We start from the raw sequence: 17,647 nt of genomic DNA on the forward strand, positions 1-17,647 counted from the left end.
GTGGCTGCAGTGGGCTAGTATATATAGAGCCACCCACACCAGTTTCAAATTAGTTGCCTGATTAATGAATTGGAAAGAAAATGTTATGACAGTAGCGTATGTGTGTGGCCGTGAGGTGAGTGACGTCAGTGAGTGTGTGGGCGAGAGAAGAGAGGGAGCGGTAGCGTGAGTGCCGACGGGGACTAGTTTTTTTTGTATTATTTTGTAGTTTATTGTCAAAATATACACTCCCATTGTCCACTTAAATATTTCCAAGATATTTCTTTATTCTTAGACAACGGATTCCCTTCCGTGATTGGTCATTTCTATGGACACAGAAATGACGTCACCTAAAATTCAGTTTACGGCACATAGTAATGTCGTAATTCAGCTCTGAGTGTGACACTTAAGATTCAGTCCTACACTTCGCTGAAAGTGTGAGTAAGACGCTTGATAACTAACTTTTAAGTGCAGCTTTCAGCGAAGAATTTATTTACTCTTAAGTCAACTCTTAGCAGACTTCTTAGGAGTCATTCTAAGAAGCTTGATAAGTACGGCCCCTGGCCTACTACCTGACTGCCCCCTAGCCAGGGATATGGAAGACGGTAGACGTAAGAACTACCACAACGGCTGCGTTGGCGGAAGAAGGCTGCAGTAGAAAAGGGTCCCCAGTCGTCTTGGACTCCATGCCACTGGACCCTGACCCGATTCTGTCAAGGATGGTGTGGTGACTGTCTGTGCACCAGTCTCCCCACATTAAACAAAGTCGGGCAACAGGCATCCTCCATAAAGGGATACACCCCTACCAGGAGGATTGTCATACTCGTTCGAGTGACCGCCGATGATGATGTTGTATAATATCACTCGTGGATGATCTGTATCCGGTGGCAGATAGCATCAAACCCTGGTCGAGCATCCCTACAAACAATTTATACCTGTGATCACTGTTCATGTTATTTAAGAATCATACCAAGGAAAAAGAAAACAACAGTAAACTTACCCGAGTTTCAAATTTAGATTCATTTAAAAGAGTAGCCATGGGCTCGGTGAACTTTATACATAATGATATGTTCTGCCTAAAAGAACGCAGCAATCCCTCGTGTTAGCGTCGCATCTTTGTGTGCTTAAAATGTGGATGCCTGGCTCTTTCAGACCCTATGAGGGACACGGACGTCCTCTTTCGGACACATCTACTTAGCATGATAAACACTGTCATTATGCCTGACCTGAACAACGCAATTACGACAAGCGGGGGTCAAGGCGCTTACACAATTAGTGCCTATCAGCTGCCACCTGTGTTGACTCCAAGTGATCACGTGGAAATGTGCTATAAAAGTTGGGTTATACAAAAGCCAAAAGCAGTGAAGTTGTCACGTTGTGTAAATGGTAAATAAAAACAAAATACAATGATTTGCAAATCCTTTTCAACTTATATTCAACTGAATAGACTGCAAAGACAAGATACTTAATGTTCGACCTGGTATTTTTTGCAAATATTAGCTCATTTGGAATGTGATGCCTGCAACATGTTTCAAAAAAGCTGGCACAAGTGCCAAAAAACACTGATGAATTTGAGGGATGCTCATCAAAGACTTATTTGGAACATCCCACAGGTTAACAGGCTAATTGGGAACAGGTGGGTGCCATGATTGGGTATAAAAGTAGCTTCCGTGAAATGCTCAGTCATTCACAAACAAGGACGGGGCGTGAGCTAATTGTCCAACAGTTTAAGAACAACATTTCTCAACCAGCTATTGCAAGGAATTTAGGGATATCACCATCTACGCTCCGTAAAATCATCAAAAGGTTCAGAGAATCTGGAGAAATCACTGCACGTAAGCGATGATGTTACGGACCTTGGATCCCTCAGGCGATACTGCGTCAAAAACCGACATCGGTGTGTAAAGGATATCGCCACATGGGCTCAGTAACACTTCAGAAAAGCCACTGTCGGTAACTACAGTTTGTCGCTACATCTGTAAGTGCGAGCTAAAACTCTACTATGCAAAGCCAAAGCCATTTATCAATCAATCAATCAATCATCAATCAATGTTTATTTATATAGCCCTAAATCACAAGTGTCTCAAAGGGCTGCACAAGCCACAACGACATCCTCGGTACAGAGCCCACATACGGGCAAGGAAAAACTCACCCCGGTGGGACGTCGGTGAATGACTATGAGAAACCTTGGAGAGGACCGCATATGTGGGTAACCCCCTCCCCCCTCTAGGGGGCGGGGGGGGGGGGGTATCAACAACACCCAGAAACGCCGCCAGCTTGCTCATCTATGATGGACTGATGCAAAGTGGAAAAGCGGTCTGACGAGTCCACATTTTAAATTGTTTTTGGAAACTGTGGACGTCGTGTCCTCCGGACCAAAGAGGAAAAGAACCATCCGGATTGTTCTAGGTGCAAAGTGTAAAAGGCAGCATGTGTGATGGTATGGGGGTGTATTAGTGCCCAAGACATGGGTAACTTACACATCTGTGAAGGCGCCATTAATGCTGAAAGGTACATACAGCTTTTGGAGCGACATATTTTGCCATCCAAGCAACGTTACCATGGACGCCCCTGCTTATTTCAGCAAGACAATGCCAAGCCATGTGTTACATCAACGTGGCTTCATAGTAAAAGAGTGCGGGTACTAGACTGGCCTGCAGGTAGTCCAGACCTGTCTCCCATTGAAAATGTGTGGTGCATTATGAAGCCTAAAATAGCAGAAGGGAGACCCCCAGACTGTTGAACAACTTAAGCTGTACATCAAGCAAGAATGGGAAAGAATTCCACCTGAGAAGCTTCAAAAATGTGTCTCCTCAGTTCCCAAACGTTTACTGGGTGTTGTTAAAAGGAAAGGCCATGTCACACAGTGGTGAACATGCCCCTGTGACAACTTTCTTGCAATGTGTTGCTGCCATTAATTTCAAAGTTCATGATTATTTGCAAAAAAATAAAAATACTTTCTCAGTGTGAACATGAATTATCTTGTCTTTGCAGTCTATTCAATTGAATATACCGTAATTTCCGGACTATAAGCCGCTACTTTTTCCCCTCGTTCTGGTCCCTGCGGCTTATACAAGGGTGCGGCTTATGTACGGCCTGTTCTTCTCCGACACCGACGAAGAGGATTTGGGTGGTTTTAGTACGCAGGAGGAAGACGATGACACAATGATTAAAGACTGACTTTTCATATACCGGTAGGCTGGTTATTTTGATAACGTACAGGCGAGCACTTTGTATTACTTTGCAGCGTTGTATTATTTGTACTCTGCACGAATGCTGTTCGCCATGTCAAAGATGTGAAAGTTTGATTGAATGATTGAAAGATTTATTGTTAATAAATGGGACGCTTTGCGTTCCCAAACAGTCATCTCTGTCCCGACAATCCCCTCCGTGGTAGCAGGAACCCCTATATCAGGGGTCACCAACGCGGTGCCCGCGGGCACCAGGTAGCCCGTAAGGACCAGATGAGTAGCCCGCTGGCCTGTTCTAAAAATAGCTCAAATAGCAGCACTTACCAGTGAGCTGCCTCTATTTTTTAAATTTTATTTATTTACTAGCAAGCTGGTCTCGCTTTGCCCGACATTTTTAATTCTAAGAGAGACAAAACTCAAATAGAATTTGAAAATCCAAGAAAATATTTTTTAAAAAATTGTTCTTCACTTGTTTAAATAAATTCATTTTTTTTTTTTACTTTGCTTCTTATAACTTTCAGAAAGACAATTTTAGAGAAAAAATACAACCTTAAAAATGATTTTAGGATTTTTAAACACATATACCTTTTTACCTTTTAAATTCCTTCCTCTTCTTTCCTGACAATTTAAATCAATGTTCAAGTAAATTATTTTTTTTTATTGTAAAGAATAATAAATACATTTTAATTTAATTATTCATTTTAGCTTCTGTTTTTTCGACGAAGAATATTTGTGAAATATTTCTTCAAACTTATTATGATTAAAATTCAAAGAAATTATTCTGGCAAATCTAGAAAAACTGTAGAATCAAATTTAAATCTTATTTCAAAGTCTTTTGAATTTCTTTTAAAATTTTTGTTCTGGAAAATCTAGAAGAAAGTTAGAAGTATAACTTGGTCCAATTTGTTATATATTCTAACAAAGTGTAAATTGGATTTTAACCTATTTAAAATATGTCATCAAAATTCTAAAATTAATCTTAATCAGGAAACATTACTAATGATGTTCCATAAATTCTTTTTTAAATTGTTTTCAAAAAGATTCGAATTACCTAGTTTTTCTCTTCTTTTTTTCGGTTGAATTTTGAATTTTAAAGAGTAGAAATTGAAGATAAACTATGTTTCAAAATGTAATTGTCATTTTTTTTGTGTTTTCTCCTCTTTTAAACCGTTCAATTAAGTGTAAATATCATTAATTATTAATAATAACATAGAGTTAAAGGTAAATTGAGCAAATTGGCTATTTCTGGCAATTTATTTAAGTGTGTATCAAACTGGTAGCCCTTCGCATTAATCACTACCCAAGAAGTAGCTCTTGCTTTCAAAAAGGTTGGTGACCCCTGCCCTATATACTACAGTAATTACACATCAAAACCCTGCGGCTTATAGTCGGGTGCGGCTTATATATGGAGCAATCTGTATTTTCCCCTGAATTTAGCTGGTGCGGCTTATAGTCAGGTGCGGCTTATAGTCCGGAAATTACGGTAGTTATTTTGATAGTAGGCTAATATAGCTAATTAGCCACTTACATTATGTGTTGCCATCAGTCTAACACTTATATAAGTCTTTCGATTGTTTGCGGCCCCAGACAAATTACTTTTTTGTATCCTTGGTTTAATATGGCTCTTTCAACATTTTGGGTTGCCGACCCCTGTTCTAGGCCATTAAAAACAGCAGCAAGATTATGTAGTACGGATAATCTTTGACTTTGCATTTTTGTAGTAGGTCCTTAAAAACAGATTTTATGTCATATGAAATATATGACTTTTTTGCACTAATTCCTAAAAACATCAGATGACTCCTGTCATATCGAAAACTGTTACCACCAGATTCCTATGGATTAATCAATCAATCTTTACTTATACAACACTTTGGGATCCGAGCCAAGGATGTGGTAGTGGCTTGTGCAGCCCTTTGAGACACTTGTGATTTAGGGCCATGTAATCAATCAATCATCAATCAATGTTTATTTATATAGCCCTAAATCACAAGTGTCTCATCTCTGTCCCGACAATCCCCTCCGTGGTAGCAGGAACCCCTATATACTACGCTAATTACACATCAAAACCCTGCGGCTTATAGTCGGGTGCGGCTTATATATGGAGCAATCTGTATTTTCCCCTAAATTTAGCTGGTGCGGCTTATAGTCAGGTGCGGCTTATAGTCCGGAAATTACGGTAAGTTGAAAAGGATTTGCAAATCATTGTATTCTGTTTTTTATTGACCGTTTACACAACGTGACAACTTCACTGGCTTTTGGGTTTTGTAGTAAAGTGCTTTTTTTTTTTAAAGTGTATTTTCAATACCAACAGTCATTAGTCCAATGTTGTAAAACAATCTACTTTCAATACACGGGGCGGGGGGTGTTCCACTTTAATATCAATCTCGCCTCTTTGCATAATGACACGGCGGAAAACTGAGTGCGGCGATGCGAGGAAACGAGACGTCTGACAGCTTTATAGCCATAACTTTGTCGAAGAGATTAAGGAACTTAATGTGTTTTCTCCCCCTTACATTAATTGTTTGCACTCCATTGCCCGTAATGTCTCCGCACGGGTCCCCCGCCTACCCCCCCCCGCCCCCACGCCGCCGTGCACACCCATGCTGCGACGACTGGTACAAACGCTTTGATTTGAGTCCAATCCGTGGGGGAATAGCAAGGAGCGGAAGATTCCAAACAGATGGTAATGACTTCGCTCAACACGCAAACTTTTTGATCAAGTTAATTGGACGACTTGGGCGAAGTTTGCGCCTGGCACCCGAAACGCTTCATCGTGGAGTACTCGTTGCATATGTATCTTAAAAAGGTTTCCTTAATTGCATGGTTGGAGGAGGTTCATGGTTTTGTAGCACAATGTAACATGAAGGAGGCCCAGGGACTCCGTACTTCTTTCCGGAGTTATCAAAGTGCTGAGACTGATGTTTATCCGAGACAACAGCTGTGCTCACAAGTCTTTGTTTACATCAACTGATGCCATCACAGGAAGGTGACAAATGTGACAAAACTACGCCAGTAAAGTCCATACCGCCCTTTATTGTTGGGCGTGGGGTACCGTCGCGGTGTGGTGCGTTCAGTGACACTATGGAAACTTGCACTCCGAGGCTCTCGTTGACTTTGATTGGACTAGTACTGTACTGTATGCTACTACAGTAATCCATCCATCCATCCATTTTCTACCGCTTATTCCCTTCGGGGTCGCGGGGGGCGCTGGAGCCTACCTCAGCTACAATCGGGCGGAAGGCGGGGTACACCCTGGACAAGTCGCCACAGTAACTAATTACTAATTAGATTTGATTGATTGATTGAGACTTTTATTAGTAGGTTGCACAGTGAAGTACATATTCCGTACAATTGACCACTAAATGGTAACACCCCAATACGTTTTTAGACTTGTTTAAGTCGGGGTCCACAGGTGATGACCATAGTAACTCATTTGATTACCATAGTAACTAATTATATTACCATAGTCACTAATTATATTACCATAGTAACTAATTATATTACCATAGTCACTAATTAGATGACAATAGCAACTAATTATATTACCATGGTAACTAATTAGATGACAATAGTAACTCATTATATGACCATAGTAACTAATTAGATGACCATAGTAACTCATTAGATGACCATAGTAAGTAATTATATGACCATAGTAACTAATTATATTACCATAGTAACTAAATAGATTGTCATAGTAACTAATTAGATTACCATATTAACTAGTTACATTACCATAGTAACTACTTAGATGACCATAGTAACTAATTATTAGAGATGTCCGATAATATCGTTCTGCCGATATTATCGGCCGATAAATGCGTTAAAATGTAATATCGGAAATTATCGGTATCATTTTTTTTTTTTTATCATTATCGTTTTTATTTATTTATTTGTTTTATTAAATCCACATAAAAAACACAAGATACACTTACAATTAGTGAAAAACCTCCCTCCCCCATTCACACTCATTCACACAAAAGGGTTGTTTCTTTCTGTTATTAATATTCTGCTTCCTACATTATATATCAATATATATCAATACAGTCTGCAAGGGATACAGTCCGTAAGCACACATGATTGTGCGTGCTGCTGCTCCACTAATAGTACTAACCTTTAACACTTAATTTTACTCATTTTCATTCATTACTAGTTTCTATGTAACTGTTTTTATATTGTTTTACTTTCTTTTTTATTCAAGAAAATGTTTTTAATTTATTTATCTTATTTTATTTGGTTCATTTTTTTAAAAAGTACCTTATCTTCACCATACCTGGTTGTCCAAATTAGGCATAATAATGTGTTAATTCCACGACTGTATATATCGGTTGATATTGGTATCGGTTGATATCGGTATCGGTAATGAAAGAGTTGGACAATATCGGCATATCGGATATCGGCAAAAAGCCATTATCGGACATCCCTACTAATTATATTACCATAGTAACTAATTTGATGACCATATTAATTAATTCGATTACCATAGTAATTAATTAGATGACAAAAGTACCTAATGATATTACCATAGTAACTAATTAGATGACCATAGTAACTAATTAGATGACCATAGTAACTAATTATATTACATAGTAACTAATTAGATGACCATAGTAAGTCATTATATTACCATAGCAACTAATTAGATGACAATAGTAACTCATTATATTAGCATAGCACCATCAATACCTCAAGTAAAAAAGTTGGATCACCACCCCATTTAGGCAAAAGTAACACAGCAATGATGGCAAGCTTTAATGCCATAGACTCTAAAACTCTAGTGGAAACGGTGACAGCTCTAAAGTCATCCACCTGCTGCCTTGATGTTTTACCTACCAACTTCTTTAAGAATGTTTTTGACTGCCTATCAACAGACATCTTGCAAATAGTTAATAATTCTATTAAATCGGGCAATTTCCCGAAGGCTTTCAAAACTGCAGTCATTAAACCTCTTCTAAAAAAGCAGAGCCTAGATGCCTCTGTTATCAACAACTACAGACCAATTTCAAATCTACCATTCATAAGTAAAATAATTGAGAAAGTTGTCCTCCAACAACTAAATCACTTCTTGGCTTCTACTGGCTGCCACAACAACTTCCAGTCAGGATTTCGACCTCTTCATAGCACAGAGACGGCCCTTCTTAAAGTTATAAATGACATCCGTCTAAACACAGACTCTGGCAAAACTTCAGTATTAATGCTTTTGGACCTCAGTGCTGCATTTGACACTGTCGACCACTCAATACTTTTGGACAGGTTGGAAAACTGGGTGGGGATCTCAGGCACAGTTTTAAGCTGGTTCAAGTCATATCTACAAGATAGGAACTATTTTGTTTCCATTGGTGACTTTGTATCAGAACCAACCAACGTAACGTGTGGAGTCCCCCAAGGTTCAATCTTGGGGCCGACTTTATTTAACATCTATATGCTCCCACTAGGACAAATCATGCAAAATAATAACATTGACCATCATTGCTATGCCGATGACACCCAAATCTATGTAGCGCTATCACCAAATGACTATCGCCCCATAGATCTTCTGTGCCAGTGCATTGAGCAAGTCAAACACTGGATGTGCCAAAATTTCCTACAACTAAATGAAGATAAAACTGAGATAATTGTTTTTGGTGCTAAAAAAGAAAGGTTTAAAGTCATCCAACACCTTCAATCACTGTCCCTGAAAACCTCAAATAAAGCCAGAAATCTTGGGGTTATTTTAGATTCTGATTTACATTTCGACAGTCACATCAAATCAGTAACAAAATCGGCCTACTATCACCTCAAAAATGTAAAAAGACTTAGAGGGCTCATGTCAGCTCAAGACTTAGAAAAACTTGTACATGCCTTTATTACCAGTAGGCTAGACTATTGTAATGGTCTCCTTGCAGGTCTTCCCAAAAAAACTGTCAGGCAGCTACAGCTTGTTCAGAACGCTGCTGCTAGAGTTCTAACAAAGACCAAAAAATGTGAGCACATTACACCAATTCTTAAATCCTTACATTGGCTCCCTGTACATCAGAGAATTGATTTCAAAATCCTCCTGCTCACATATAAATCACTACATGGTCTAGGGCCCAAGTATATCACTGATATGCTCCCACTATATACGCCCTCTAGATCACTAAGATCTTCTGAGAGCAATCTGTTAGCGGTTCCAAGAGTAAACTCAAATCAAGGGAGATCATCATTCAGTCACTATGCAACACATAGCTGGAATAAACTTCCTGAAGATGTCAGACTTTCCCCAACTCTCACTACTTTTAAAACTAGACTGAAGACTTTTATGTTCACCTTAGCTTTCAGCTAAATCTTTTAATCTTTTAACTTTTAACGTCTGCACTGTTTTTATTTTTATTGTCTGCATTTTAATTTTGCTTTTATTTTCTTTCATTTCACTTTGTTGTCTGTGAAGCACTTTGAGTCTGCCTTGTGTATGAAAAGCGCTATACAAATAAAGTTGCCTTGCCTTGCCTTGCCTTGCCTTGCCTTGCCATAGTAACTAATTATATGACCATAGTAACTAATTATATTACCATAGTAACTAATTAGATTGTCATAGTAACTAATTATATGACCATATTAACTAGTTACATTACCATAGTAACTAGTTAGATTGTCATAGTAACTAATTCGATGACCATATTAACTAGTTGCATTACCATAGTAACTCATTAGATGATCATATTAACTAATGATATTACCATAGTAACTAATTAGATCACCATAGTAACTAAGTATATTACCATAGTAACTATTTTGATGACCATATTAATTCATTTGATTAAAAATAGTAATTAATTAGATGACAAAAGTACCTAATTATATTACCATAGTAACTAATTAGATTACCATAGTAACTAATCATATTACATAGTAACTAATTAGATGACCATAGTAACTAATTAGATTATGATAGTAACTCATTAGATGACCATAGTAACTCATTAGATGAGCATAGTAATTAATTAGATGACCATATTAACTCATTAGATGACCATAGTAACTAATTAGATGACCATAGTAACTAATTAGATTATGATAGTAACTCATTAGATGACCATAGTAACTAATTAGATGACCATAGTAACTAATAATATTACCATAGTAACTCATTTGATGATTATATTAATTAATTCGATTACCATAGTAATTAATTTGATTACCATAGTAATTAATTAGATGACAAAAGTATTCAATTATATTACCATAGTAACTAATTAGATTACCATAGTAACTAATTATATTGCCGTAGTAACTAATTAGATGGCCATAGTAATGAATTTTATTACCATAGTAACTAATTTGATGACCATAGTAACTGATTGCATTACCATAGTAACTATTTAAATAACCATAGTAACTCATTTGATGACCATAGTAACTAATTATATTACCATAGTAACTTATTATATTGCCATACTAACTAATATGATTACCATAGTAACTAATTAGATGACCATCCATCCATCCATCCATCCATTTTTTACCGCTTATTCCCTTCGGGGTCGCGGGGGGCGCTGGAGCCTATCTCAGCTACAATCGGGCGGAAGGCGGGGTACACCCTGGACAAGTCGCCACCTCATCATCGCAGATGTATTGTCATGGAGATAAAAGTCACTGTGGATGTCCATTTCGCGTTCTCGACTCTCATTTTCAAGAGGATATAGTATCCCAGGTGGTTTGAAATACAAATCCGTGATCCACAATAGAAAAAGGAGAGAGTGTGGAATCCAATGAGCCAGCTTGTAACTGAGTTACGGTCAGAGCGAAAAAAGATGCGTCCTGCACTGCACTCTAGTCATTCACTCTAACGTTCCTCATCCACAAATCTTTCCTCCTCGCTCAAATTAATGGGGTAATCGTCGCTTTCTCGGTCCGAATCGCTCTCGCTGCTGGTGTAAACAATAGGAAAATGTGAGGAGCCTTTCAACCTGCGACGTCACGCTACTTCCGCTACAGGCAAGGCTTTTTTTTTATCAGCGAGCAAAAGTTGCGAACTTTATCGTCAATGTTCTCTACTAAATCCTTTCAGCGAAAATATGGCAATATCGCGAAATGATCAAGTATGACACATAGAATGGATCTGCTATCCCCGTTTGAATAAAAATAATAATAATTTCAACGTGTTGACAGAAACTGTAAGACGGGTTTTCAAACGAGGTTCCAAACACATAATTTTCATGCAAGCACACAGCCAAAGTGACATTGCGTTTGTCCGATTTCACTTGAAAATAGTGGTTTGTAAACAGCCTTCTAAATAAGTCACAGCACAAAGTGAAGGCTGACCTTCACCAGAGGACTAATCGCGCCTTCTGAGCTCACTTTGTAAATTGTATATATTTAGCCACTGAAGGCAATGAATTTCCCTCACAGACATTTCACGGGCGGCTTTGCGTGCACATTCGCGGGTCCGTCTAATGCGCACTAAATTAGGGCAAATCATTCACCAGTTAGTCACCGCCTGGATTCGAGTCCCTCTCCTTTTTGATGAAGGCAGCGTCGTGGTCGGCATGTTCCGTTTTACCGCCGCATTCTGTTCCTAATCAAGCCTCTTTTTTTCTTCTTTTTTTTTTTACAGGCCAAATGATGAGCAGCCAGGCAGGATATTACAGGCTAGTAAGGAGTGTCAGCTACCTGACCATAAAATGAGCCAGCTATATAGGTCAAGGCACGGCGGTGTGACGGAAGGCTGAGTTAGCTCAGTGTCAGGGCGAGTGCAAATGGGGAACACCGCCTTTCGCAATTTAAAAGAGTTCCCTCCACATGTGCTAATCCATCAATATCAGAAACCGCCCTTACCCTTTTTAAACGTTCTTAAGACGGGACCTGAACGCGCCGTCGCTACCTGTTAACTGCAACGACGCCTCAGATGTCGTCAGGCCTTTGCCTCAATTAGGCTTCAAATGTGCTGAGGTGAACTGAAAGACGATCATTTTGATTTGCGTTTGATGGTGCAGGAGGAGCCATACGTCATGCTTAAGAAGTCCGACAAGGCGCTGGCCGGCAACGACCGCTTCGAAGGCTTCTGTATCGACCTGCTGAAGGAGCTGGCCACCGTCCTGGGCTTCACCTACGAGATCCGGCTGGTGCCCGACGGGAAGTACGGCTCTCAGGACGACAAGGGCCAGTGGAACGGCATGATACGGGAACTCATCGAACACGTAAGTGCTCGAGTCCTTACTTACGTAATACTTCCAGGTGCTGTTTGCAAATTACTCACAGTAACATTTTTCAAAGCAAAAAATATGACAGAACACCATTAGTTGCCGTGGAGGTCTTCCTCCCTCCGGGTTCCAAGGACCACCAAGATTTGACATGACTTCGAGCAGTTTCGTGACTTTGTTTACTTTTCAATAAACCTGTGTCGTCGGGTCGCTTTTCAGCTCCTTTTCCCAACAGCTCGCTCTGCGGTTCGCTTTTCAGCCTCACGCGTCGTCGTCTTGCTCTCGGTCGCTTCCGCGCTGCATGTACTGCTGGCTCTCCAACTCCTTCTGCCCCTTCGGTCTCGGCTGCTGCCCTTTTACACACTGCCAGGTGATTATAGAATTGCGCCCAGGTGGGCGATCCACGCACCTGACGTCCATCTCAGAGCCGGTCCCGGCGCTCCCCGCCTCGCTGCCGGTCCACCGGCCACGCCGCCGGCCACACCGCCATGTCGGAGTCGGCCCCGGCGACCTCCTCACAGTCCTCCATCGCCAGACGCAAGCCGGGACTCTGACCGGCTGAGCCTACTCTCCCCCCACCCCCCTTTGAGGGAGCGGGAAAGGAAGTCGGTCACAGCCACCCGTGCCCCTGGTCTTCTCTTCCATTTTCACTTGTTCTTTTTCTTGTTCTTCTTCTCTGCCTTCTTCTTTGTCTTTGTCTACTTCTGCTTTGTCTACTTCTTCTTCTACTTCTTCTTCTTCTACAACTTTACGCCTCCCCCGCCTGGTCTGCCAACACCTGCACTGTTGTCGGCTGCTCGCTGCCAGCCCAGCAAGAGCGTCCACGAGAGCCCACAGGGGGTCATCCTCCCCCGCTCCGGTGGTCCAGCCCCACGTTGGGCGCCATTTGTGGAGGTCTTCCTCCCTCCGGGTTCCATGGACCACCAAGAATTGACATGACTTCGAGCAGTTTCATGACTTTGTTTATTTTTCATTAAACCTCTGTGTCGTCGGGTCGCTTTTCAGCTCCTTTTTCCCAACTGCTCGCTCTGCGGTTCGCTTTTCAACCTCACGCGTCGTCGTCGTCGTCTTGCTCTCATTCGCTTCCGCGCTGCATGTACTGCTGGCTCTCCAACTCCTTCTGCCCCGTCGTTCTCGGCTGCTGCCCTTTTACACACTGCCAGGTGATTATAGAATTGCGCCCAGGTGGGCGATGCAGGCACCTGACGTCCATCTCGAAGCCGGTCCCGGCGCGCCCCGCCTCTCTGCCGGTCCGCCGGCCACGCCGCCATCTCGGAGTCGGCCCCGGCGCGCCCCGCCTCGCGCAGGTCTGCCGGCCACGCCTCCTCACAGTCCTCCATCGCCAGACGCAAGCCGGGTCTCCGACCGGCTGAGCCTACTCCCCCCCCCCCCCCCCCCCCCCGCTCCCCTTTGAGGGAGCGGGAAAGGAAGTCGGTCACAGCCACCCGTGCCCCTGGTCTTCTCTTCCTTTCCACTTGTTATTTTTCTTGTTCTTCTTCTCTGCCTTCTTCTTTGTCTTTGTCTACTTCTTCTTTGTCTACTTCTTCTTCTACTTCTTCTTCTTCTACAACTTTACCTTTGGGGGGGCTATTTGCCGCCCCCCCCCGCCTGGTCTGCCAACACCTGCACTGTTGTCGGCTGCTCGCTGCCAGCCCGGCAAGAGCGTCCACGAGAGCCCACAGGGGGTCATCCTCCCCCGCTCCGGTGGTCCAGCCCCACGTTGGGCGCCATTTGTGGAGGTCTTCCTCCCTCCGGGTTCCATGGACCACCAAGAATTGACATGACTTCGAGCAGTTTCATGACTTTGTTTATTTTTCATTAAACCTCTGTGTCGTCGGGTCGCTTTTCAGCTCCTTTTTCCCAACTGCTCGCTCTGCGGTTCGCTTTTCAGCCTCACGCGTCGTCGTCGTCTTGCTCTCATTCGCTTCCGCGCTGCATGTACTGCTGGCTCTCCAACTCCTTCTGCCCCGTCGTTCTCGGCTGCTGCCCTTTTACACGGCGGTCCACGCACCTGACGTACATCTCTTAGCCGGTCCCGGCGCGCCCTGCCTCGCTGCAGGTCTGCCGGCCGCGCCTCCTCGCCGCCATCTCGGAGTCGGCCCCGGCGTGCCCCGCCTCGCTGCAGGTCTGCCGGCCACGCCTCCTGACAGTTGCCATTACCATTAGTGGTTTAACAGAACACATTTGCTTGACAATTGTCTATCATTTTCACAATAACAACGTTTATGTACCGTATTTTTCGGACGAGAAGGCGCACTTAAAATCCTTTCGTTTTCTCAAAAACTCTAGAGCAGTGGAGACGCGTTCTGTGGAGTGATGAATCAAGCTTTTCCATCTGGCAATCTGATGAACCAGTCTGGGTTTGGAGGTTGCCAGGAGAATGGTACATTTTGGACTGCATTGTGCAGAGTGTGAAATTTGGTGGACGACGAATTATGGTGTGGGGTTGTTTTTCAAGAGTTGGGCTTGGCCCCTTACTTCCTGTAAAAGGAACTTTGAATTCTCCAGGATACCAAAACATTTTGGACAATTCCATGCTCCCAACCTAGAGTTTGGAGCGGGCCCCTTCCTCTTCCAACATGACTGTGCACCAGTGCACAAAGCAAGGTCCATAAAAACATGGATGACAGAGTCCGGTGTGGATGAACTTGACTGGACTGCACAGAGTCCTGACCTGAACCCGATAGAACACCTTTGGGATGAATTAGAATGGAGACTGAGAGCCAGGCCTTCTCCACCAACATCAGTGTGTGACCTCACCAATGCGCTTTTGGAAGAATGGTGGACAATTCCTATAAACACACTCCGCAACCTTGTGGACAGCCTTCCCAGATTAGTTTAAGCTGTAATAGCTGCAAAAGGTGGACCCAATCATATTGAACACTATGGGTTAGGAATGGGATGGCACTTCAAGTTCGTATGTGAGTCAAGGAAGGTGGCCAAATACTTTTGACAATATAGTGTATTGTCTTGAGATGCAGGACTAACAGAGTCCATTGCATTTACGCCAATGACTTACACAGCATCCATCATCTGGCTAAACACGGTCCGCAGCCGGCCATGTCGAAAGCTCAAAAAAAATAAAAAACGTCCACCGGGGTGAAAAACAGCTTCACAAAGTAATGGTGGCAATGCTCTACTGGCATTTCCTAAGTGTCCCCGTCAATGCCCCGTCTTTGTCCTCCGCGGCCCCGCCGGGTCAGCGCTGTACTCAGCTGAAAACTTGTAATAGCTTAAATGGCATTTAGTGCGGGGAGCGGTGTGGCAGGAGTCAATGGCTCGGCCGCTGAAAGGGTTGAAGGGAAGGTGGGCTGCACTTTTCTCCACGCAAGCTTTTTTTTTTTCTTTTTTTTCTCCCTGCTCTACTCCCGTGTTGATAACAATAACCTTGAGGGGAGCAAATGGATTACAAAAGGCTGCAAATGCTGGCTGGAAATTAAGAAGTGTGACCCCCTCATTTGAACAGCGCGCGCTCTCGGTCGTGTTTTTTTGTTGTTGTTTTAAAATGGTAGAAAAATAACGGGTGGTTATGGCGAGGGCACAGCGCTGGCAATTGAAACCATCGGAGCTTTAACGCAGCCATTTTAAACACGCTTTGCTTAAATTCACCACCGCCGTACGCAGCCTTCGCCCTCAGTGCTATGCAGCGGAACGGAAACTGTACAGCTAGTTATTGCTTTTTCCCCGCACCTTCTCACACGATCGAAGGTTCCCTTTGTGCATTCTTAGTCTGTGCTACGCTGCGGTCTGGTGGGTTTCCACCCCCCACCTTTGTCTGTGTGGAGGAGCTCGGCGAGATTCAGCGGAGCGAAACCATGAACTGAATAAAAGGTGTAAAAAGATCTCACCGTAAACTTTAAAATTGATTTCTGTGTGGAAAACCAGGTGGCATAATGTACCATATTTTCGGATTATAAGTCACTCCGGAGTATAAATCGCACAGGCCGACAATGCATAATAAAGAACCCAAAGGCTGTTCGTCGCAAAGGAAGGTTTGGGCCGGGCTGTAGGATCACAGACTGGGCGATTTTTGAACTGAATCGCAAGATGGATCACATCATGGAAAATCTGGTTGAAAGGGAAACATTAGATATGAGGGCCAGCATGGACGAATAGAACTGACAAGCCATTGTAATGTATGCTCACGGAAAAACAAAAATCCTAATCTACGATTTGATTCAGCGGAGCGAAACCATGAACTGAATAAAAGGTGTAAAAAGATCTCACCGTAAACTTTAAAATTGATTTCTACGTGGAAAACCAGGTGGCATAATGTACCATATTTTCGGATTATAAATCACTCCGGAGTATAAATGGCACAGGCCGAAAATGCATAACAAAGAACCCAAAGGCTGTTCGTCGCAATGGAAGGTTTGGGCCGGGTTATAGGATCACAGACTGGGCGATTTCTGAACTGAATCGCAAGATGGATCACATCATGGAAAAGCTGGTTGAAAGGGAAACATTAGATATGAGGGCCAGCATGGACGAATAGAACTGACAAGCCATTGTAATGTGTGCTCGCGGAAAAACAAAAATCCTAATCTAAGATTTGATTCAGCGGAGCGAAACCATGAACTGAATAAAAGGTGTAAAAAGATCTCACCGTAAACTTTAAAATCGATTTCTGTGTGGAAAACCAGGTGGCATAATGTACCGTAATTTTTGAATTATAAATCGCTCCGGAGTATAAATCGCACCGGCCGAAAATGCATAATAAAGAACGAAAAAATATATGTAAGTCGCACCTTTTTCTGTCTTGCCTCTGGTGAGGGCGGACACATTTTTTTCCGCTCTCTTCTTCTCCCAGCTTGCTCTCTTTGTTTTGTCTGTCTACACTTTTTTGAAGCCTCTTTCTTTGCGCTGTCCTCCAAATCTAAACATCAGACATGGAAATGATCAGCTGGACTCTCGACTCAATTGACAACATCTTTTCGACGAGGAAAAGAGGTTCTGGGGAGCCTGGCTGCCCTGATGGAACCATTGCTGCGGGGTACGTGAGAGATTCCGGGGATGAATGGAGAATCATGTGCCTCTCAGTCCTTTTCTATCAAGGACGTGGAAGACATCTACCTATTTGGAACCGTGATCGCGGGGCACCTGTTGATTGGGCTGGGCATTGCTCTGGTGTATCGTCAAATCCGTAAGACGATGGCAGCCACTCAAGGGGCCCAAAGGCTGTTCGTTGCAATGGAAGGTTTGGGCCGGGCTGTAGGATCACAGACTGGGGGATTTCTGAACTGAATCGCAAGATGGATCACATCATGGAAAAGCTGGTTGAAAGGGAAACATGAGATATGAGGGCCAGCATGGACG

The 17,647-nt window shown here is 42.7% G+C and overlaps 1 protein-coding gene across 1 annotated transcript in view; it reads left to right on the top strand.

The window, feature by feature from the left end:
• grik3 (glutamate ionotropic receptor kainate type subunit 3) overlaps positions 1-17,647 on the top strand; it is a 283,714-nt gene that overhangs the window by 208,747 nt on the left and 57,320 nt on the right. The window contains exon 7 of the mRNA XM_062064042.1: positions 12,125-12,328. Within this exon, the coding sequence (XP_061920026.1) occupies positions 12,125-12,328 (204 nt within the window). The remainder of the gene's footprint in view (positions 1-12,124; positions 12,329-17,647) is intronic.

The sequence above is a fragment of the Entelurus aequoreus genome, linkage group LG11 (genome assembly GCF_033978785.1).
Source record: "Entelurus aequoreus isolate RoL-2023_Sb linkage group LG11, RoL_Eaeq_v1.1, whole genome shotgun sequence".
Lineage (NCBI taxonomy): Eukaryota > Metazoa > Chordata > Actinopteri > Syngnathiformes > Syngnathidae > Entelurus > Entelurus aequoreus.